The sequence below is a fragment of the Dromiciops gliroides genome, chromosome 4 (genome assembly GCF_019393635.1).
Source record: "Dromiciops gliroides isolate mDroGli1 chromosome 4, mDroGli1.pri, whole genome shotgun sequence".
NCBI lineage: Eukaryota > Metazoa > Chordata > Mammalia > Microbiotheria > Microbiotheriidae > Dromiciops > Dromiciops gliroides.
Genome location: NC_057864.1, coordinates 382215550 through 382238992, shown reverse-complemented (window position 1 = coordinate 382238992; position 23443 = coordinate 382215550). Strand labels below are relative to the sequence as shown.

Sequence of the window (23443 nt, the reverse complement as noted above, 5' to 3'; positions counted from 1 at the left end):
GCATTCCTCTCCTCCTTTGGGACCCTTTCCAGAAGCTAACTGAAGCAGTGTTCTTTCTTTCTTTCTTTCTTTCTTTTTTTTTTTTAAGGCTCCTTCCTCCAAAGGATTCTATTGCAGATGGAGCTATTTGGCACCAACGAAGGAATCTTCACAACTGGGGGAGGAGGGCATGGAGTGTTTCACTGACCCAAAGAAAGGGCAAACTGTTCCCCACCTACTATGGCTTGGCAGCTTAGGATGGAGGAAAAACAAAACAAAACAAAACAATTAACCAGGCGGCCATAAACTATTTTTTTTTTTTTTTTGAGGAACAGTGAACCTGATTCCACCCCATAGGCAGGAAAGAATTTAGCATAAACCTGTGGAGGTTAGCCCTCGATTGTCTTATATGGGAAGGGGAAGAGAAAGTGGCAGGAGGGATGTCAATCACCCCCTTACTTTCTGCAAAGCCTTCTACTTGGCTGATAAACTTCTGCATTTCTTGGGAGGCACAAGCCCGGTTGGGGGCATAGCTGGGAATATGAAAGGGATGGAGATGGGGGCAACTGGAGGGAGTGTGGCTCTGCTGTGACACGCCTGACTCTGCATGCCTGGTGTCTGTGGGGCCTTCTTCCTGCTCCACTAGAGTTGGGTTTCTGGAATACTGATTTTTCTATACAGATCAAGTCTTACCTTACTTGAATCTAATCACCTTGGAGAGCCCCTGTGGGTGCAAGGGAAGATTTATTTGGCCTCAAGTACAGATGAACTCAGTTCAAGAGTGTATTCACATGCTCATACAGAGCCACACATGCATATACACATATGTACACACAAAACTCAACCAAGTCATCTCAGGTTGGATTTTTAATCAAATGTTTTAAATGCTATTTTCAGTGTCCATTTATTAAGCACATCTTGTTCATGTTTCATGTTGGATTAGCCTATTTTTCTGGTTTAATTCTGTCCCAAGTTTTCAGGAAAAACCAAACCAAATGAAACCAAAACCAATCTCCCTGACAAGATGTTGATGGTGTGGTGGAAAAAGTAATGAAGGAGAAGTTGGGTCTCTTGGATCTGAAACTTATTAAAGTTCGGTGAATGACTAGACCACTCTAGGTCCTATTTCCCTCAGTTATAATACCTGGGGTTATACTAGAGGCAGTGTGGTAAAGACAGTTGGATCTGGTGTCAGAGGAGCTAGGTTCTAATCCCAGCTCTGGTTGTGACTTAGACGACCTTGGGATAACCTTTGATGGGGCTTCACTATCCTACCAGAAACATGAAGGGTACAAAAACAAGGCTGCTTTGGTGCTGTCAGTGAAAGGTTGGCTTTGGTGACAGTCATACCCACTTAGTATTTAAATGTGGAGGTGATTGCCATGGGGCAATCCTACACTTCACCCAAAGGCTGTTGTTAAACCTGGGCTTTAATGTCTCTTTTTGTTTTTTATGATAGAATGCCCTCCTCGCCCAATTTGGCAAGGCATATACTCTTTTTTTTTTGGGGGGGGGGCAATGAGGGTTAAGTGACTTGCCCAAGGTCACACAACTAGTAAGCGTCAAGCGGCTGAGGCTGGATTTGAACTCAGGGCCTCCTGAATCCAGGACCGGCACTTTATCCACTGCTCCACCTAGCTGCCCCCAAGGCATATACTCTTAAGCCAAGCAGCCCGGACCATCCAAAGGCTGGACAGAATGATGTAAAAATTGGAAGATGTCTCTCTTGGCATCAGTTTTACTCCTTTAAGTAAAGTGAAAGTAGAGAAACAGATCACCTCTAAGGTCCCTTCTAACTCCAAATATCTAACCCTAAAATAAATTCTATGACTTCTTCAAAGATTCTATAAGCAAGATTGTACTGGTAAATGTTTAACAACTAGCTCCCCCCTCCCTAAAGTATGTATGACATACTTTTAAGTTTAACCTGCATTATTAATATTTTCTTCATCACTTTCTAATGTCTAGACAGTCAACAATAACAAAAATCCCAACCCTTATTTGTAGTATTTGCCAATTTCTGAGGTGTAGATATTCACACTGAAAATTTAATGACTAGCTCCCCAATTTGAACTGGATCATACCATGGATGTAGCTATATGGCTGGCAGCATCAAGAAAAAGAAAAGCAAAGAGTTCAAGCAATTTCTGAGTAATAGAAAGTTGATTTGATTGCCTTAAATCTAAATATTGCCTTTTTCCTAATAAGTTCGACAAATTTTACATGTATGTTTTCATTCTGTTCTCAAAATGTCCCATGAAGGGGGGCAGCTAGGTGGTGCAGTAGATAAAGCACTGGTCCCGGATTCAGGAGGACCTAAGTTCAACTCTGACCTCAAACACTTGACACTTACTAGCTGTGTGACCCTGGGCAAGTCACTTAACCCTCATTGCCCCATCCAAAAAAAAAAATGTCCCATGAAGGAACTCAGGGACTCTTAGTTCCACTTTATGGAAGGAACAACTGTTAAATCTCTTGCCTGAGGCCATACAATTAGTCAGTACCAACACAGGGAAAAAAATGTTAGATTTAGCCTCAGAGGACTGGGTTCAAACCGCACCTCTCTTAGTGACCATATGTATGACCTTGGGCAAATCATTTATCCATTCTAGGCCTCTGTTTCTTTGCCTGTAAAATGAAGGGCTTAGACTAGATGACCCCCGAAGTCCTTTCTCACTCTAAATCTATTATCTCATTTAGGATTTTTTAAAAGCCCTCTTCCTGTGACCAGGTTCTACGTTTTAGACCACCTAACTTGAGCTCCTGCATGGGGGTTAGTAGACTATTTTGCAGCAAGACTAAACAAACTTAAGGAAGGAGAAACTTGAAAAGGTCCGTGTGCTACATGAGCCTGACTTATACCTTTATGCACACAATTCTAGGATCCAGAGTTCCACTTGTAGTATCCCATCCTTAGGGTTCAGTTTACCTTAGGTACCCCTCAGGGATCTTCAGGGTTTAGTATTTTGTTTAAAAACAACAACAAAAACCACCACCACCAAACAAGCCTCAATTAGATTTAAAAACAACTCTTGCTGTTGGATGTGCATTCGTTGTGGACTGAAACTGGTGAGGCTCTGTGCTGTTGCTTTTTCCATCTTCCAATTTTTACATCATTCTATAAAGCCTTGGGATAGTCTGGGCAGCTTGGCTAAGAGTGTATGCATTGCCACGTCGGGAAGCATGCTATAAATAGAAACAAAAGGGACATCAAATCTCAGGTTAACCACAGCCTTTGGTGAAGTGTAGGATTGCCCCATGGCAGTCATCATCACATTTAAAAGCTAGGCAGGTATGGCTGCCACCAAAGCTAACCCTTCAGTGATGGTATCCAAGCAACTTTGTGATTTTTGCATCCCTCATGCTTCTGGTAGGACAGTGAAATCCTACTGAAGGTAGTCTTATCTACATAATTGGTTGGGTTAAAAACTAAAATAATGAGGTCTTAGGTATTAAGTGGAATGGCTTTGTTGGGGGTATATAACCATTCTTTTTAGGGTAGACCTTATTTCATTAAAAAAAAGGAAGTCAAAGGATCACACCAAACAGCCTTTCCCTTTAATACCCCGTATCCTGCAAAGAACACCCCTATCTATAGACTGAAGCTTCTTTCCTGCTAGTTTTTAATGGTTAATACCTAGTAACATCAAGTGAGTAGTAAACCTTTCAGGCAATTGCCAGCAGCTCTTAAATTAGAGTTGGTAGTTATAAAAATGAAACACTATTCATAGCAATTGTATGCGTCCTAGAAGACATTTAATTCACTGGAGGATTTATTTTATTTTATTTTTTAATGATGAAGGAAGAAATAAGCTGCAGTGGAATTCTACTTCAGTCTTTGGCCACATTATTCTTTCAGAAAGCAAGTTCTGTTGCTTAATGCTCTCCTAAACAATACTTACTCCTCTGAGTATCCCAGATATAGTTGTTCAGAACTTCTCCCAGCAGGTACAAAAGGTTCATTAAAATGGTTGTGAATGAAAAGAAGATTATTTTGCCTCCTGGGCCCAAGTGTTCCAAGAAAGGGTACACCCAAATCCCTGTTACATGATGCACCCAACACACCCTGAAATGGAATCAGAAAGGAGAAAAATCAGGAGTTGGTGTCATGGCACTTAATTCCCCCCCCCCTTTTCTTTCCTATTTTAGCTTTTATTTATTTTTAATTTATTATTTATCTATTTTGAACATTCTTTTCTTTGTAAATTGTGAGTTCCAAATTCTGTCCCCCCCACCTCTCCCACTGAGAAGGTAAGAAAAATGATATCAATTCTACATGTGAAATCATGCAAAACATTTTCATGGCTGTTTCAAAGCTGATTTCGTCCCCATTAGGTACCGCTTAACCCCATTCGCTCCCCAGGCTGCAAATCTCAAGCTAAGTTGGCCTCTGCAGCCCAGAAGCAACTCCAAACAGTGTTGGATTTAATGGAATTATTATATTTTTGTTATTATAGAGGCTACTTAATCTGGTCTTTACACATTAAAACAACACAGGCATCAGCCAAGCACATTGTATTCATCTGTGGTTGAGATAAAGCCCTTGGCTTCTGTGACAGCTCTCCTGAAGTGAGGCTTTCTGAATTTACTCCAGTTCATGATCCTGAAGAGGTTTCATTAGCCATTTTTTTTTTTTTTGCTGGGGGTGTGTAAGAATGTGGGACAATCTCTGGAACCTGTGACCCCACTGGCATAAGGAAGTCCTGGTGAGGAAATTACTTGCCCCCTACACAGGGTAATTTTTTTTTTATCACTTAGAATTAGTGCAGTGAGAGATAAAGAGACCTGAGCAGCATCAGAGAAGGATGTGGCAGAACGAGGACTTGAAACCAGATCTTCATGACTGAAAGGCCATTTTTCTACATACTATGCTCCGGTGTCTCTCTTAACTAGCTAATGCAGAGCTAACTAACGCCAGTCATTATGGTACAGTGGAGAGTGTGGCAGAGATGAAAGACATAGAAAATGGCAGGACTGGAATCTGAGCCTATCTGTATGTGTTTGGGCAGATTGCTTCACTCTTCTGAACCTTATTGACCTCACTTGCAAAATAAAAGTTAAGCTACATCAGGAGTTCTTCACCTGGTATCTATGAACTCATTTAACATTTTTTTGAGATAATTATATTTTTAATATAATTGATTTCTCTTTGTAAACCTAAGTGTTTCATTTTATGCATTTAAAAACGTGATTCTGGAAAGGGATCTCATAGGCTTCTTAAGATTACCAAAGTGGGGGTCCTTGACATCCACAAAGAAGTTAAGAATCTTTGGACTTGATGAGTTCTAAGATCCCTTATGATTCTCAATCTAAAATCTTATGATCACAGGTTTTGCTTTAGGAGAGTTTGTTTCAGTCTGTACAGTTGTTTTTATCTCAATCCATTATGTCTCTCCACTCCCCATTTGAGATCAAAATTTATAAGATCAAAGGATTTGATCGTAGGAGAGACCTTAGAGATTTCTAGTTCAGCCCATTAACCTTATGGATGAGGCCACAATAGGGCCTCTCTCCTTCAAATTTTCTTAGAGAGGGCAGCTAGGTGGCGCGGTGAATAGAGCACCGGCCCTGGAGTCAGAAGTACCTGAGTTCAAATCCGGCCTCAGACACTTAACACTTACTAGCTGTGTGACCCTGGGCAAGTCACTTAACCCCAACAAAAACAAAAACAAAAACAAATTTTCTTAGAGAGCCTCCTTGGCCCCAGCTGTGTTCTACCTTGCATTATATTTATTTGTTTACCTATCACACTCGTGTGTGTATAAATGTATACACACACATTTAAATGTTCTTGAATTGAATTAAATAGTACAAGGTTACACAAACCAGTAAATAGCAGAACAAGGATTTGAATCTAGGTTTTCTGACTCAAGATCACTGTTCTTCCTACTGTATCATATTATGTCTTTAAGCTATTTTGGTTGAGCAGGTTCATCAACTGCAATAACTTTCACTGTTCCTAATATTTAATTGGGCAGTCTGTAGTGTTGGTAAGACTTTCTGGATTGCTGTTTTAGTATCTGATGGTAGTTATTTCCAAAACAGGTTTGCTCTACTTGCTTCTGATATTTCATTTCCTCTCATCTAGAGTGCTCATCCTTCAAGAGTGAACTCAAGTACCACCTCCTGTAAGGAGACTTTCCTGAAGTGCTCCCTGGCATTATTTTCTATCTATTTTTCTGCATATATCCCATAGCACAACGTAAGCTCCTTGAGGGCAGGAGTTGTTTTGGTTTTATCTTTATATCCCCAGGATTTAGCACAGCGTCTAGCTTATAGTTGATGGCAAAAAAACTAATTGAGTTAAATTGTTAAATATTTATTAAACAGTGTCAAAGTATTTACCAAATTAAATTGGAAAGATAAGAATTACTCCTCCTACTCTACTGATCTCAATATTATTTTGCCTAATGGTATAATTTGCATCAGCTAAGGAAAAACGTTTCTTAATTAAATCCTCTATGGCAGGGGTTATTAACCTTTAGTTGGTGTTATGTCACCTTCTCAGAAGTTTTTTTAAAAAATAAAATACATAGGATTACTAATTACTAAGTACACAGGAAACTAATCATTTTAATAAAATATGCATTTTTAATTACTAATTACATAGGAAACTAATAATTTAAATAAAATATGCTTTTTATTTTTTTTTACCTTATCCAAGTTTGCCGATCCCCTGAAATCAATCTGAGAACATCAGGTTAACAATTCCTGCTCTAGGGTCTAGTAAGTTACTATACCTATCCAGCTATCTAAAGAACCTTAAAGTTCTTTGCAGATCTAAGCCAGGAACCTATGATCTTGATCTGTCTGGATCAGCTGGCACAATCTATGCTGTGAATGTGCCAGAGGGCGCTGTGGTACAAAGTTACTGAGTTCTGAAGCGGGTCCACAGCCTTGCATCAGTAAAGTCCTGTCATCTGGAAGGCCTGCTTGCCCTTTGTTTTACTGATACCTATTGAACACAATCTATAATTACAAAAATAAGACATCGAGAGAGCCCTGAAAGCACACCAGGGGAATCTCCCCTTAAAACGTGGAGAAATCCTGCTTGGGCAGCTTGATCTAATTTGTTGCAACATGCAAACACAGCAGAAAGATCTGGGCAATGGGAGGTGGGCACTGGAGGAGGTCTCATAGGCCAAGCTGTCCCTTGCATGTTCCTGACTATAGCTTTATCCTCAATTACACAAGCAAACCTTTAGTATTCACAAATGCTGTACCCTGATTCCACTGTTTTGTGGCAGAGCTTCCTCTTTGTAACTTTAGCTAAACTAATGCAATTAGCTGGGCAGTTGTCATGTGGCTTGTTAATTTCCTGATGGATAATACAAAGGTTTAGGGTTTTTCACATAGTGATTCGTTTCATTAATTAGCTTCTATACATTAAAGTCTCACTGGCTAGAAGTTCTTGAGTTTGGCAATCTGGGTGTAATAAAAACTGTAGTTGCTAATTAGTTCTCACATTGATAATTACTCTTTTTCGTCCTTCCTTCCCTGCACAGTGGCCTTCTCTTGTAGTTTTCAGCAAGGATGATTTGCTCAGAAGTTGCTGAGGTGGTTTCTAGCAAAATACTGGGCCAGCTGATAAGGTCAAGTGGGTGCTACATCAGCACCTACTTTCTGGGAGCTAAAAAGCTTTTAACTCCTAACTGGTATTGAATGATAATGATAGAAGTTTTTATATAGGACTTTATGGTTTGCAAAGTGTGTGACAAATAGTATTTCATTTTATCCTCATAACAACCCTGGGAGGTAGGTGCTATTATTATCCCCATTTTACAGATGAGGAAACCGAGGCAGAGAGAGGTAAGGTAGCTTGGTTGGTTAAGTGTCTGAAGACAGATATGAATTAAAATCTTTATGATTTCAGTACCAGTCCTCTATCCACCCATCACCTAACTTCCCGATTTATCTCTCATATGAATGTTCTTATCAGTTTTTACTTTTGCTAGTTTTATGGTTAATCCATCTCAACTATAGATATTAAGAAGCTTCACCTTGCATTGAAACATCAATGACTTAATTTTTGCTGAAAGGAAATGCATTTATCACTGAAGGTTGTCCTTTCTGCATTTGGATGGATCTGTATATTAACTTGGGATTTCAATGATCCACATGAGGATTATGTGTCATCTAAACTATTACTATTATGACAATTATTATTGTTAGGCTGTGAATCTTGAATCCTTGGCTGGGTTTTTGATACCATCCCTTACACTCACAACCCAGATAGTCTGTGTTGAGAAAATATTCCATTAATATTCCAATAAGCCTTTATTAAGCACTTATTATAGGTAAGGTACTGAGAGACTGGGGGATATAATCCCCAAACAAACAAACAAAACACCAGTGTCTATTGTAATATGAGAGGGTCATTAGGGAATAACAGGAAGGGCAGAGAATCTGAAGCCCAGCTAAGATGGAATCCTGGTTCTGCCTGATAACCATGCGTATGACATTGGACAAAATAAGTTAAATTCTCTGAGCCTTGGTTTTTCTACATGATGATAAAAACATTTGTAAATATCTCACTTAACATGAGTGTTGTGAAGATCAAATCAAATGACATTTTATAGCCATAAAATGCAATATAAATTTATCATACAAAGTAAAACTTCCCCAAGTGAAAACCTCTATATGAATGCTAGCTGGTACTGTTGTTGTTTTTGTTGTTATAATTACTTAGCCATGGGGAAGGTGATAATTCTGAAGACCTCTTGACTATTTCTAGAGCATTTGTTTCCAATAAAATGGAAGCTTCTTGAGAACAATGACCATTTTTGTTTTTTTTCTATGTCCCTATTACCTAGTATAGTGCCTTAGACATAGTAGTGATATGTTTGTTGAATTGACCTGGATGGGAGCTAGTTCTCTGCCTTTCTCCCCCTATCTCTGATTCTTCTATGGTTTGGGGAATCTGCTGCCTCCATTACGTTCTATGACTAGACATGAAATCTTGTGTGATGTGCCAAATCAAAATCTGCCTCAGGGTCCTTCCTAGTGATGTGGATGGTGGTGCCAGACAATTCATTGCCCCAACCCACTGGCAAATACCAGCAATGTAGCAATGAAATCTGAGGCAGTGCTGAGTTGGTGGGGTAGGAGGCATGGGTGGGGGGTGGCTCATCCATTGATTGGCTACAGAAATCCATTTTCTTGTTATGTATGTTTTTATATATTAATCCTAAAGAAAATGTTTTAATGACCACATTTTAGGTCACTGAAACCTTTTTAGTATCTCCAAGGAAGATAGCCTAAATGCATTAGAAACTCCTTTTTCCCTCCACCCCCTTCCCCTTCCCCTTCCCTGATTCTTTCTATCTGAAAATCTGTCTTCCTACACAAAAACAAAATGTTTTCAAGGTCATAATTCTTGCTGCCCATCCCTGGAGAGAATGGTAACCGCATTATACCTCCCAGAATGAATTCCATAGACTGACAGATTGTTACAGGTGGATGGGAACTTAAGAGATTGCCTAGTCCAACCTTTTCATTTTACTCAGGAAAAAACTGAGGTCCAGAAGAATCAAGTCACTTAAAATAACCAAAGTAACTGGGTGGAGAGCTGGCCTAGAGCCCAAACCTTCTGACTCCAGCTGTTTTCAAAGGAAGCCCTTGGGTACAGAATTATCAGAAGAGAAATGGTAGTTGGGGTCCTACTATGTGCTCAGAATCATATGCTGGAGGGCTTTAATTCTCTTATTGAGGAAAAGTATTTTCTTCCTGATTCTACTAACTCACAGAGACCGAGCATTGAAAAGAGGCCACTCATCTGCTTCCTCAGTCTCCTGTCAAGGCAGGATGTTCTCTTTCTTTCTTTCTTTTTTTTTTTTTTTAGTGAGGCAATTGGGGTTAAGTGACTTGCTCAGGGTCACACAGCTAGTAAGTGTTAAGTGTCTGAGGCTGGATTTGAACCCAGGTACTCCTGACTCCAGGGCCGGTGCTCTATCCACTGCGCCACCTAGCTGCCCCTAGGATGTTCTCTTTCAATGCATACCAGACCAGTGTGAGTCTAAACTAGTTTTTCAGGGCTTGAGGTACAGTTCCCAGTTTCATAATTTACCTGTCCTCATGATGACTTGTAATTTCAATTCAATTTAATTCAGCCAGCATTTGTCAAGTTGCTACAATGTTCCAGTAAGGCACTGCGCTAGGTACTGTGTAGGACATCAGGATAGACAAGGCCATTAAGAATCTCATAACTGAGTTGGGAAGATGACAGTTATGCCAACTAGGAGAGAATGAATCCATAGAAGAGGCACCATATGATCAAAGTGGAGTGAGTGATCTGAGAGCAAGAGTTTATTTCAGCATTAAGAGGAAGGCGATTCAGGGTAGGCTTCACAGAAGAGGTGGCAAACTGAGCTGGGTCTTGAAGGACATGCAGGATCTCTATAGGCAGTGACTGTGTATATATGTACGTGTGTGATGGGGATGGAGGGAGAAGGATAGTTATTTGTATCTTTATATAACTCAACTTACATTTTCTTTTATAAAAATGAAAACTAATTTTTCCTTTTGTTCATTGGTGTCTCTTCTTACGATGTACAGATGCCAAAAGGCAAGATTCTGGTATTAACAAGAGGCAGTATGTAGGAGTAAAATGTGTATTAGACTGAGAAAATCTGGGTTTGAGTCTCACTGACAAGCCTTGTATCCTTGGGCAAGTTATTTAATCTCGCTCAAGACTCAGTGTTTTCATCTGCAAAGTGGATATAAATGTTGCTTCTATCTCCTTTGAAGGACTTTTGTGAGATACAAATGAAATCAATGTATGTGAAATATCTTTTGTAATTATAAAACACCACTGACAAATGAGCTAATATTAAATATTATTTATACTTCAATAGTTCATTGAGTGGGTTGCCTTTTAATGGCACCAATGCAATGTCAAGAGGATCATAGACTTTGAGCTAGAAGAGACCTTGGAAGTCAGATCAATCCGATCATCTTATTGATGAGGAAACTAAGGCTCAGAGACTTAGTGAATAAACATTTATTAAGTACCTCTAGGTGCCAGGCATTATTCTAGGGGAGTGGCTAGAGGGGAAACAAAGGAAGGCAAAAGACATTCTCTGGTCTCAAGGAGCTCACAGGATAACGTGGGAGACAACATGTAAACAACTATGCACAAACAAGATATCGACAGGGAAGGCAGCAGAATCAAGGGGGATCAGGAAAGGCTTCCTGTAGAAGATGAGATTTTAGCTTGAACTTGAAGGAATCCAGGAAACAGAGATGAGGGGAGAGGGCATTCCAGCCATGGGATGCAGTGAGATGGAGTGTTTTATTTGTGGAACAGCAAAGAGGCCCATGCCACTGGATTACAGAATATGTGGTTATATGTGTAAGGGGTAAAAAGTCTGAAAAAGGGTGGGGGATTATGAAAGCCTTTGAATGTCAAACAGAAGGTTTTATATTTAATCCTGGAGGTGCTAGAGATCCATTGGAGTTTGAGTAGGGCAGTAACATGATCAGACCTGGGATTTAAGATCATTTTGGCAGCTGAGTGGGAGATAGACTGGAGTGCGGAGAGACTTGGGACAGGGAGATCATACAGCAACCCATTTCATTAGTCCAAGCATGATAAGGGCATGCACCAGGGTGGCAGAAGGGCCAGAAGAGAGAAGGGATTATATATATGAGAGATTTTACAAAGGTAAGATTGACAGGCCTTTTCAGTAGATTGGATATGGAAAATGAGAGAGTAAGGAGTCCAGAATAACACTGAGGTTGTGAGCCTGGAGGACTGGGAGCATAATAGTGCCCTCGACACTAATAGGTAAGTTAAAAAGAGTCCAGTTTTGTACATGTCGAGTTGAAGATGTATACAGGACACCCAGTTCAAGATGTTCAGTAGGTAGTTGGATATGTGAGAATGGAGGTCAACAGAGAGGTTAGGGCAGAATAAGTACATCTGAGTATCATAGATGATCATTGAATCCATAGAAGCTAATGAGATCACCAAGTAAAGTAGCGTCAAAGGAGAGAAAAGGGTCCAAGATAAACTCCCAAGGGACACTCAAATAAAGATCCATCAAAGGGGACTGAGTGATAGGTAGTAGTAGGAGAACCAGGAGAAAAGAAAGTATTAAGGAGTGATTTGTCTATAGTCACATGGGATGACAGAGAAATTTAAGGAAGGCCCCTAGTGTGCTGGGAACTCCCTACCCCCCAAGTGGATTTATGCAGACACATGGATACAAGTATAGAGTGTGGACAGATATAGCTAGGTTGCAATCTGCATTGTTGGAGACAGTCTTCTCATCAATGAGATCACAGATCCACTGTAGTTCTAGAGAGTTACATTAAAAGCTAAGGACAGGGGCAGCTAGGTGGCGCAGTGGATAGAGCTCTGGCCCTGGAGTCAGGAGTACCTGAGTTCAAGTCTGGCCTCAGACACTTAACACTTACTAGCTGTGTGACCCTGGGCAAGTCACTTAACCCCAATTGCCTCACTAAAAAAACAAAAAACAAAAACAAAAACAAAAAAAAGCTAAGGACAAAGTAGTCAACCAGGAGCAGAGTAAGAGATATACATGGACACAGAGATGAAGAAAGAAGTCCACTGAAGGTAAGAAGCAGCTTCAGGGCCCCTTAAATTAAAACAAATGCCAGTTATGGACTCAGGATTTCTAGTAACCAAAAATTGTGAGTGTAACCCCTTTGGCTTTGTGGGAAAGCACTTTATTATATTGTTTGGAAAACCTTGTTTGAATCTAGCTTTCTGCCACAGGTGTTGTTTAAACCTAGGATGTCACACTGATTTCAGTGATCCTCCAGGGAAGCCAGAGATGGCTGCAAGGAATGTTTGGGGTACATTCAGGTCTTGAGTCAACTCAAAACACTTATATTTTAGGTTCAATCACCCAGGTCTTACTTTGGGTCCACTATACTTCCCTGCTGATATCTATATGTATATATCTATATCTATATCTATATGGATAGAGAGATAGATATCTCTATTTCTATATAGCAAGCAACCTTACCTAGGAAATGCCAATTTCTGGAAACCGCCTAACTCCTCCATCCTGGTCACCCAGTTGTTTGTCCTTAAGCCCTTGTTTAAATTCTATATAATGTAATCCTGAACCTTTGTCTGGTTCTCTCTGCCAAACTGACAGTAAACTTCTTTCTCTCCGCCTCCCCTTTTCCCCCCTTCCCCCCCCTCCAGCAATGAGGGTTAAGTGTCTTGCCCAGGGTTACACAGCTAGTAAGTGTCAAGTGTCTGAGGCTGGATTTGAACTCAGATCCTCCTGAATCTAGGACTGGCGCTTTATCCACTGTACCACCTAGCTGCCCCCAGTAAACTTCTTTCTAAAAAGCTTTTTAGGTTTGGGGTTTGTTCTTGACTGACACACCACACATACTTCTTGTGAGGCCCTGAGCCAAAGCTATTTGCAATACCAGGCAACATGCAAGGGGAATGAGTATGTGTGTGAACTTGTCATTGTCTGCCTCTCTCCTTAGTGGGGCCCTGCCCCAGGACCTTCTCCAACATCAGAATAACCTTTGGACAACACCTCCTCTGCCTCCTGCCTCCTATGGATTTTTCCAGGATAAGAAAATCCTTATCTCTTCACTGAGTGGCCACACCTCCATAAGGTCCCAAATTTATATTTCTGACTTTGCCTCTGTCCTTGGTGTCTGGTTACAATTCCTGCCAAGTGAGTCCCATTCATTCATCCACTCATTCAACAAACATTTACTAAAGTCCTACTCAGTCTTCTAGTTCAGTTCTGGAAGGCATTTTCTAGAATTAGGGGCAGCTAGGTGGTGCAGTGGATAGAGCACCAGGCTTGGAGGCAAGAAGACTTGTATTCAAATCCAGTCTCAGACACTTACTAGAAGTTTGGCTCTGAGGAAATCATACTTGTGTTTAAATCCTAGTGTATGTTCACTTAACTCTTACAGTCTTAACTCCTGCCTACCTCAGTTTCCTCAACTGTAAAAATGGAGATAATAATGGCACCTACTTCCCAGGGTTGTTGTGAGGATCAAAAGTGCCTGGCTCATAGCAGGCCCTTATAAAATGTTACTGTTGTTTTTGTTGTTGTTGTTATTATTATTATTATTATTTTTCCTTCCAACTCAGTCTCATGTTCCTTTAGCTCACTCCATCCTGCCACCACTCCAACTTTCAGCTTTAATCCCAGGATCATCAATTTTGAATTCCCCTCACCCCCTTTCCTTATCTTATTAATACTCCTTTAATGTTATTTCTTGAAGCTGTGTCCTGCTTCCCCCACACAGAGCCCTGGGAGAGAAATGCCATCCCCATTCTCTAAGTTCAACTGGATTCATAACTGTGTACGTCCCCCTAACTCTATTTATCATCTTCCTATAACAGAGCATTCGGTCCTGTTGTCTTTGGTAACATGGTAGGGAGTCTTAATCTCCTTTGTGTTATGGATTCCCCTGGCAGTCTGATAAAGCCTATATGACCCCTTCTCAGAATAATGTTTTTAAATGCATTAAATATACTGTTGTTTGATCATTTTAATTGTGGATGACTCTTCTTGGCAAAGATACTGGAGCAGTTTGCAAAGTAGTTTCCAGCTCATTTACAGATGAGGAAACTGAGGCAAACAGAGCTAAGTGACTTGCCCAAGGTCACAGAGCTAGTAAGTGTCTGGGGGGCATTAAATATATAGGATGACAAAGAAAACCAAATCTGTTGAAATACAGTTGTCAAAATACAGAAATAAAAAACAAGTTCACTGACTACCCAATGTAAGGAAACGATGCTTTTGGCCACCTGCTCTAGAACAATAATATGAGACAATGAAAGGTCACTAACAGGGTGGAATGAGATAAGATCCAAGGGAAAATAGTCTTACTTGGACAGCTGTCCACCAAGAGCATACCTGACCAGCCAGCTTGACCTCATTTGCAATCAAACCTAGAGGCCAGCTTACTATATTGGCAGGACTAACATTCTTCTCATTTCCACTGAGCCACAGAGACACAGTGAGTATTCCAACATTGTCTATGTTACAAATGTGAATAAGCAAAAGTAGGGCTGCTACCATGGAAACATTACCTGACGGCCTTTGTTAGGGAGTTCATTCCTACTTGAATGTGAGCTAACTCAACACAGCACAATAAAAGGCTGATCAACCGTAGGCATAAAGCTTCTTTGCAAGAATACTGATTATTAGCATTAATTAATGCCCTGAACATTGCAATTCTAGGCACCATTATTCTTGGCCAACCTCATTATTAGATAAGCGCAGGGGAACATGTGTTAAGATATGCTTTGGAGTGCAAAGCAAGAGTCAATTTAAGACACTTAAAGTTTTTTTTTTCTTATGGGTAAAAGCAAGAGATATAGTTAGTTTAAAGATGAATACACTTAGAAAAAACTATTAAAAGTATACTAGGAATCTGGATCCATGCCAGCTATATTTCAATAGATCAGCCTCACTTAATTTGAATGTGCTGGATATTTCTTCCTGTACACTGATGCTTCCTCTGTGGAAAGTGCTTGCAAAGCCTAATTTAGATTTCAATGCTTTAAACTGGAAATCTGCGACTGTTTTTTTTTTTTAAAGAAACAGCACTCTTTGGACAAGATTAATTTCCACAATCATCTTTTAAATCATTAAACTGGAGATTAAACTGCTTTTCAATTATTTAATAATAATTCTGAGTGGCAACCCCTATTTAAAAAAGTAAACATTTTAAAAATGGATTATTTGGGATGTAGTATTGAGGTGGTTACTGCCAGTGTTTCTATGTTTTATTTAAAAAGGGCATGCGCCCTCTGTCTTTAACACTGGTAAAATGTGTATTTCCTAGCATGATGTAGTAGAAAGGAATAGTAAACTTCAGGTAAAGAGAAACCTAGGTTCAATCCTGTTTCTGACTTATAATATCTGTTATTTTGGAGAAATCATTTAGCATTTATAAACCTCAGTTTCCTAATCTCTAAAATGGCCATAATAATACCTTTAGGACTTCCCTCATAGGGATACTATGGAAATCCACTGAGAAAATCTGTCCAAAATACAGTTAAGGTGAAAATGTTTTGCTTGACTTCATATGTATAATGGCTATCATATTTCTTGCCTTCTCAATAGTTTGGGGAGGTGGTGAAAGAAAGGAGAGAAATTGGAATTGAAAATAACAATTTTATAAAAGATAATCTGTGCAAAACATTTTGCAAACTTGAAAGGACTCTAAAAATGGCAATTATCAATACAACTAATCTAGGTGGCTAGCGTAGTGGGTAGGATACTGGCGTTAGTTCAATTGGAGCTCAGACTTGCTAACTGTGTGACTCTGGGCAAGTCACTTAACTTCTGCTTGTCTCACTTTTCTCAACTGTAAAAAGGAGATAATAATATCTATTTCCTAGGGTTGTTAGCCTTTGCTCCTGTTCCTCTGTTTATTTCCTTCAGGTTGGAAGTACTATATAGAAAGGTGAATTGTTACTATAATTCTTGGTCAAGGTGTAAAACTAACTGGGCAAGGAGAAAGCTATGACTTTGTATTTACCATCTTTCTAAGGCTAGGAGAACTAGTAAGCTCATGTGAACAGATTTAGGGATGACAATTCATCTCTGATGAAAAAAGGTACCTTTCAGTACACTATGATGATATACTTTGTTAAGAACAATAACCAATCCAATTCTTTTCCAGTTCTTTTCTCTCCTATTTGGGAAGGTACACAGAGTCGGCTGTGTCAGACCGTATTGACATGTATTGGACACATGTTTGAAAGTTTCACACCATTGTACACACCTTTTAAAGCATGTATAGACCCTTTAAAGCAAGGGAGACTGAAATGAATTTTTAAATTGCACAACCCAGGGTTGGCAAGGAGCTTTACAAGCCATCTCACATATTATCTGTTTCTAAGATTATTAAGAGAATGCGCCTACCAGGAGTACAAAAAACTCAGTAATAAAGCTACTGCATGCCTATTTTAGGGCAATTTAACCTCTCAAACCCTTTAAGGCCATTTTCACTAAATCTCAAGGTGAGGGAGAGTGGCTTTCTGGCTCACTTTGATGATTTTGCTGTCTATTTCAACAGACGTTTTGGGTATATAGACAAATTTGGTAGAACAGTTATCTTTGCTTTTTTAAATATACAATTAGCAAGTACTGATTGGATGATTACTAGGTGATATGAAAGATACAAAAAGCTGAAAGTTATTTTTCTTGTCTGTTATTGTAGTCTATGGAAACTACTATTGGGAGAAAATAGGCAAGAACAGGGTCATTGGAAAGATGCTAATAAAATAATAAATAATAATGTATGTAATAAAATACATACATTAGCAATATGTGCTAATACTTACTTATTAGTTGCTTGGTCAATTGTTCTCAATGCAATAGGAGTTTGCAGATTTGGTTAATAAATTTGTATATTTTCCCTGCCCTCATTCCCCTCTGGAATGCTCATCTTACCTGAAATGGGTCATGTACAGTATAGAATAACATTCTGGTAGGGGGAGAGGGCTGGGAGGTTTCTTTTACACTTGGATCAGTATTGGCAGCTGGCTATTTTAAATGAATCAGGCTAGAAAGAGAAGGGACAATAAGGTCAAAACCCAATACTTATGGATAGGATGCTGGGGGCACTGTAAACACATATATTGCCTAATGAGTAATGTGAAAGTTATGTATTTCCTTAATTTTCACTACTCTATTTGGATTTCAGACTCAGGATCCTGTCACCATTTCCTTTATAGAGCAATCTATCTTAAGAACAGTTTTCCTGACATTTTGATTGATGTGGCATCTCAAACAACATGTGTTCAGATTAACCCTTAGAATCCTAGGAGATTCTAAAGAACTAGGAGAATGATTTATACAATAACTTTCAAAGACTTATGAACTTTGATCAACATAAGTCCAGAGGACGGAAAATGAAGCATACCAACTACCTCCTGACAAAGGGGTGATGGATTCAAACTACAGAATGAGACATGACCAATGGAGAATTTGTTTTGCTTGACTGCATATTTGTTGCAAGAGTTTAGTTTTCCAGTGTTTAGGGGGGTAAAGTTGGAGAGGTGTGTGTGGAGGGGATCTGGTGAAAGACTTGGCAAAAAAAAAGAGAAATGAAAAGAAAGGAAGTTCACTGGAACATTTTTAAAAAATGAGAACACAGAAGAGAACAGAAAGAAGGCTAAAAGCAAATACAATTTAGCAGAAGAGATTTGAAAGTTACAAGCTTAATTTATTATATACTTAAATGGGGGGGGGGACTTTATACAATAGAGATCCATAGGTACATGTACAATGTTCTTTTTTGTTGTTCTACTTTGACTAGGACAATGCTAATTTTATTTGGTGCTTGTCAAGAAAAACATAAGTAGATAATTAAAAAAAAAAAGAATCCTCTTCCCAAAGAACACTCCAAATCTTAATCTTTCTTCAGGAGACAATCCTCTTTGGGCAGTCTGATTAGGAGAAAGAATGTATAATATCTGGGAAATATTATTCTTTTCCCAGAGCAGCCAGGTCAGGTTCTGGTTAAGGCTGGTGAGCACAGGTCTTAAATAGGGAAGAAGCAGGAAAAATTAAAGGTCTGCTCCAGTTTGAACTGAAGCCTATGGTAACCTCCTTGTTGGCAGACTTGTGACAGGTCAGAAGAGTTCTAGGAATAACTGGGGAGTTAGACTATGCCTGACATGTCTCAAGGCTTTTATCTGAACTGATCTTGCATTAGTATGAATATAAATCCCCACTATGAGCCCTGAAATCAACTTGCAGCTGGGGCCTCCTACCAAATATGTAGTTACTTAGATAACAGTATGTTAGGAGTTGTCATTGTTTGAACCTCTTGCCAAATGCTGTTTCTAGATTGGTAGGTATAGGAAATCAGCTATTTCAAGAGTCTCACTGGGCTTCCTGAATGATTCAGCCCCTTCACTGGGCAAAGAGAATACAGTCTCCACTAGGCAATATGATAGCTTCAACAAACAATAGCATATCTCATTTTCTAGTTGTGCAGTCATGCTTAACTTTTGATTCTCATATGGTATTTTCTCCAAATTCTTGAGACATTTAATTTGGAAACTCACTGGCAAAACTTAAAACAGTTGCAAGTTATACCTTTGAGGAATGTGGACACAGGGCATTCATTGCTCATTGTTTTCCTATGATACACAGTAATCTTTCCTGTTGGGTGTTAAAATGTTGCCTTGGCATGGCTGCGGTTATATTTTCAACAAAAATGTCAAGCTATTGGGCATTTTGTTCTTATTTGTACTTTTCAGAATCATAGATCTTTGATATAATTAAGCCAAGTTCCTTCTACATATGAGGAGGCTCAGATGGGATTAATGATTAAGGTCATGTAGTGAGTTAACTAGCCAAGGTGACCCTTATAGTATAGCATGAATCCTACAGCATTATGAATTATACTTACCAAATTAAGGGAGTTTAGAAAGTTAGGCGCTTAAGTAATGGCTGTATTGCCGTGTAGGGGTAGCGTTTATCAACACAGAATTCAAAGCATTTGCAAGGGAAAGTCAAAGAACAGAGAATCATATCATGTCCTAACTGTGTAGTATCTTAGATAATATCTACTCTGAACCCCTTGTAATAATTCTTCTTCCTATCAGATTTCTCTGAGAGGAATGTTTCCTAAATGGAGACAGATCAAGATTTGAATTATGTCAGAGAAGCAAAGAATCTTAAAAGTGCATATAAGTCGTATAGTTCAACTCTTACCTGAACAAGAATCCTTTCTCCAAGACACTGTAGAATACATCAAAGCCTCATGCCTATAGGACATGAATACTTTCTTTGGGAAAACAAAAATACTTTCTTTGGGAGGCACCAGACACAGCGCAAAATGACATCACTAAAGTGAAATTAATTATAGGAACTTATTCCTGTAACAGCTAAATATGCAGAGTCACATCACGGACTTGTTAAAGCAAAGATTGGTGAGAAAAATATATGTCATTCTATTAAAACAACTCCAACCTGACCTGTATGAAAAAGTTACTGACACCAAAACTAGAAAATGGATAAAAGAAAGAATACTAGTACTGATTATAATTCTGTTAGGAACGTTACCTGAAGTAAATCAACTAACATAACAAAAAAACCTCTAGAACCAACTTGCTCAACAAACACTTGGTCTTCTTTCCAGGTTGAGGGATATGGCAGCCAAGGGTAATGCTGGTTTAGAATATAGCCATTTGTGAAATCTTACAAAGAAAGATGATGGAAGATTCTGAGAAGTATCACCTCACAAAACTGTAGGAAGGAATGAAAGGAAATGAAAAAAACTACATCACTTAAAGTGTCTAGTATAAAGTCAACTTAGTAAAGTCAACCTGAGGGCATTTAAGAATGGAAGTTGGAAGGATGATGACCAGATGTTGAAAATGGAAAATATCTACAAGGATTTTTATAACCTCTTTTCAGTATCAAAGATGGTGGAACCAGTGCTCTAACATCAGTTCTGAGTGTACCGATGAGAGAGACTAACATGGTGCTGTGGAAAACAAAGTTGGGAAAAGTAAGTGGATTAATTAGAGCCTAGTTTCTTAAACTGTGGATCGTGATCCTGTATGGGGTCATGTAACTGAAGGTGGGGGTTGTGAAAAATTTGGTAACAGTAAAAAGTTATTTATGGGGGCAGCTAGGTGGCGCAGTGGATAGAGCACCAGCCCTGGAGTCAGGAGTACCTGAGTTCAAATCCGACCTCAGACACTTAACACTTACTAGCTGTGTGACCCTGGGCAAGTCACTTAACCCCAATTGCCTCACTAAAAAAAAAAAAGTTATTTATACCTATTTTATATACCTATATACCCAGGGTCCCATAAAAATTTCTCAGGCAAAAAGGGGGTGTGAGTGGAAAAAGTTTAAGAAGCCCTGGACTAGAGCAAGTATATATGTAGGTAATATTATTTTGAGCATGTGGAGGGATCAATTCTCAAGATACCTAAAGTTGGGGGAGATATCAGAGGCCTGGGGGAAAAAAATCTCAGAAATTTTTACTATATAAAAATGATCATCAGTAACTACCTATATTCCTAATCCCAATCTATAAATAATTTGTTTTAGAAGAATAATCTACATAATTTCTTCTTTCACAAAGTAATTAATATGGAAATATATTTTGTGATTCCACATATATAACCTACATCAAATTGCTTAACCCTCTCAGGAAAGGAGGAAGGGAGGGAGAGAATTTGGAACTCAAAAAAAATTTCAAAAGCTGTTTTTACATCTAATTGGGAAAATATTGTTAAAAAAGAATAATCTCCATAGGCATTGAAGACATCCTCGATGAGGATATTAGAAGGCAATTGGCAGGCTCTCACAAGTAATAATCTATAGTATAGTACATCTTTACACTCATACATTTGACTGAAAGATTTGGAGAACAAGAGATCCCATTATACTTATTGTTTGTTGACTATTAAATAAACTTGATTTGGTAGAGCAGAATCCCCCCTTAAAGGCTATCTTTCTACAAGCTGCATTCCATATGTCAATATTATACAAGATTTGAAAAAATAGACTGGCCATAAATTTGTTTGATATCCCTCTGATTATTATCAAGCAAGGCATAAAACAAGGGCATATTTGCTTACAAAGGTTTTCACTACTTTCACGGAAGAGAGATATGCAGCGCCAAGTCCAACTTGAATTGTTTCCCTATAGATGGTAAGGTCTTCCAGATGCTCCTGTTTGTAGATGGTATTGTGCTGACCGAATGAAGATCTGGCATTATATAAACTCTTAAATGGGATACACAGTGTATCCATTGCACAGAAAATCCAAGTGAATGAAGAATGCCTATTTTCCAGGCTATGTGATAAATTGTACATGATGGTATATGTATGCCCCCCTCCCCCCTCCCCCCCATCTCACACACACACACACACACACACACACACACACACACACACACGTGAGAACATTACCTCCATGATCTTTGGTGCTGAAAAGAGGTTGTTATAAAAATCTTTATAGATCTATTCTACTTTTCATACACATACATGTGTATGTGTGTATCATATTTATATTGCACCTACTATGTGCTTGGCAAATAATTTTATAAGTTTTATCTTATTTGATCCTCAGAACAATCCTGAGAGGTAAGTGGTATTATTATCACCATTTTACAGAGGAGTAAACTGATGCAGAGATCAAGTGACTTCTCCAGGGTCAAACAGCTACTAAGTGTTTGAGGCTGGATTTGAACTCAGATCCTGGAACTCTGAGTCACTTAGTTGCTCACATAGACATAGAATGGAGTGAGGGGTAAGGAAGGGGGAAAAGATAGATAGAGATTGTGAATAGATAAGAAATACTCAGAATTGAAAAGGATAAAACAAACAAGCTGTTTTACTTTTCGGGAAATCATCCAGGCTTTTAATGACCCCAAGTTTCTCCTTTAAAAAATAAACACGGGGGCGGCTAGGTGGCGCAGTGGATAAAGCACCGGGCCTGGATTCAGAAGGAAATGAGTTCAAATCCGGCCTCAGACACTTGACACTTACTAGCTGTGTGACCCTGGGCAAGTCACTTAACCCCCATTGCCCCGTTTAAAAAAAAAAAAAGCAAAAAAAGAAAACCCCACAAATTTTCAGTGATGTGGTATAGCTGAGTCATAGTACCATAGTACCATAGTACCATAGTATCATGAAGAGGCTGATCATGGCCACCAATAGGCTTCAGCACCTTCTATATAAGGGATTACATCATAAAGAAGTGGTGTAAATGATGTCATCAAAGATAGGGATGAGTGAAAAGGAAGATCAGCTGATTATTAGCAAGATCAGGGGACTACCAATGGACAGTTTACATGCTCCTCTGGTGTTCCTGCAATGTCAAAAGAAATTGGGGGAGGGGCAGCTAGGTGGCGCAGTGGATAGAGCACCAGCCCTGGAGTTAGGAGAACCTGAGTTCAAATCCTGCCTCAGACACTTGACACTTACTAGCTGTGTGATCCTGGGCAAGTCACTTAACCCCAATTGCGTCACAATAAAAAAAGAAAAAAGAAATTGGGGGAGGTCTCTGGCATACAGGGTGGTCACTTTGTAAATATATAGACAAGAGTCACACATGATGGGCAGGCAGGAATAAGCTGCCATGTGCTTTCTTGGCAGGAATACTTACATTGATTGATAAGATCACAGATGTGCTGGAACACAGGAGTTTAAGGTCTGTACAAGTCATTACATCCATAATCTCCTCACTTGATCTACTTATTTCCCTAGTAATGTTACTAAATTAGGTGATGTGCTGCTCATTGACCAGGAGCCTTCTCAATGATGCTATGGAAAACAAAGTATAATCTATTCCTTCATGAGAATAAAGAATAAATGACAGTCTGGTTTAAAAGGTGGGGGCACCTGAAGAAGGTCCATGGCCCAAGCAGAAGGATTGATGGACAATGGGCTCAGGATGCTAAAATCACATTTAGACCTCTTATTTCTCCATCTTTTATCTGACACTATCCAAAGACAAGGGAC

The 23443-nt window shown here is 39.2% G+C and overlaps 1 protein-coding gene across 2 annotated transcripts in view; it reads right to left on the bottom strand.

Moving 5' to 3' along the window:
- Nucleotides 1-23443, bottom strand: part of AIG1 (androgen induced 1) — a 327250-nt gene that overhangs the window by 2567 nt on the left and 301240 nt on the right. For both annotated transcript variants that reach the window (XM_044004057.1, XM_044004058.1), the window contains one exon: nucleotides 3882-4045. In XM_044004057.1, the coding sequence (XP_043859992.1) occupies nucleotides 3882-4045 (164 nt within the window). The remainder of the gene's footprint in view (nucleotides 1-3881; nucleotides 4046-23443) is intronic.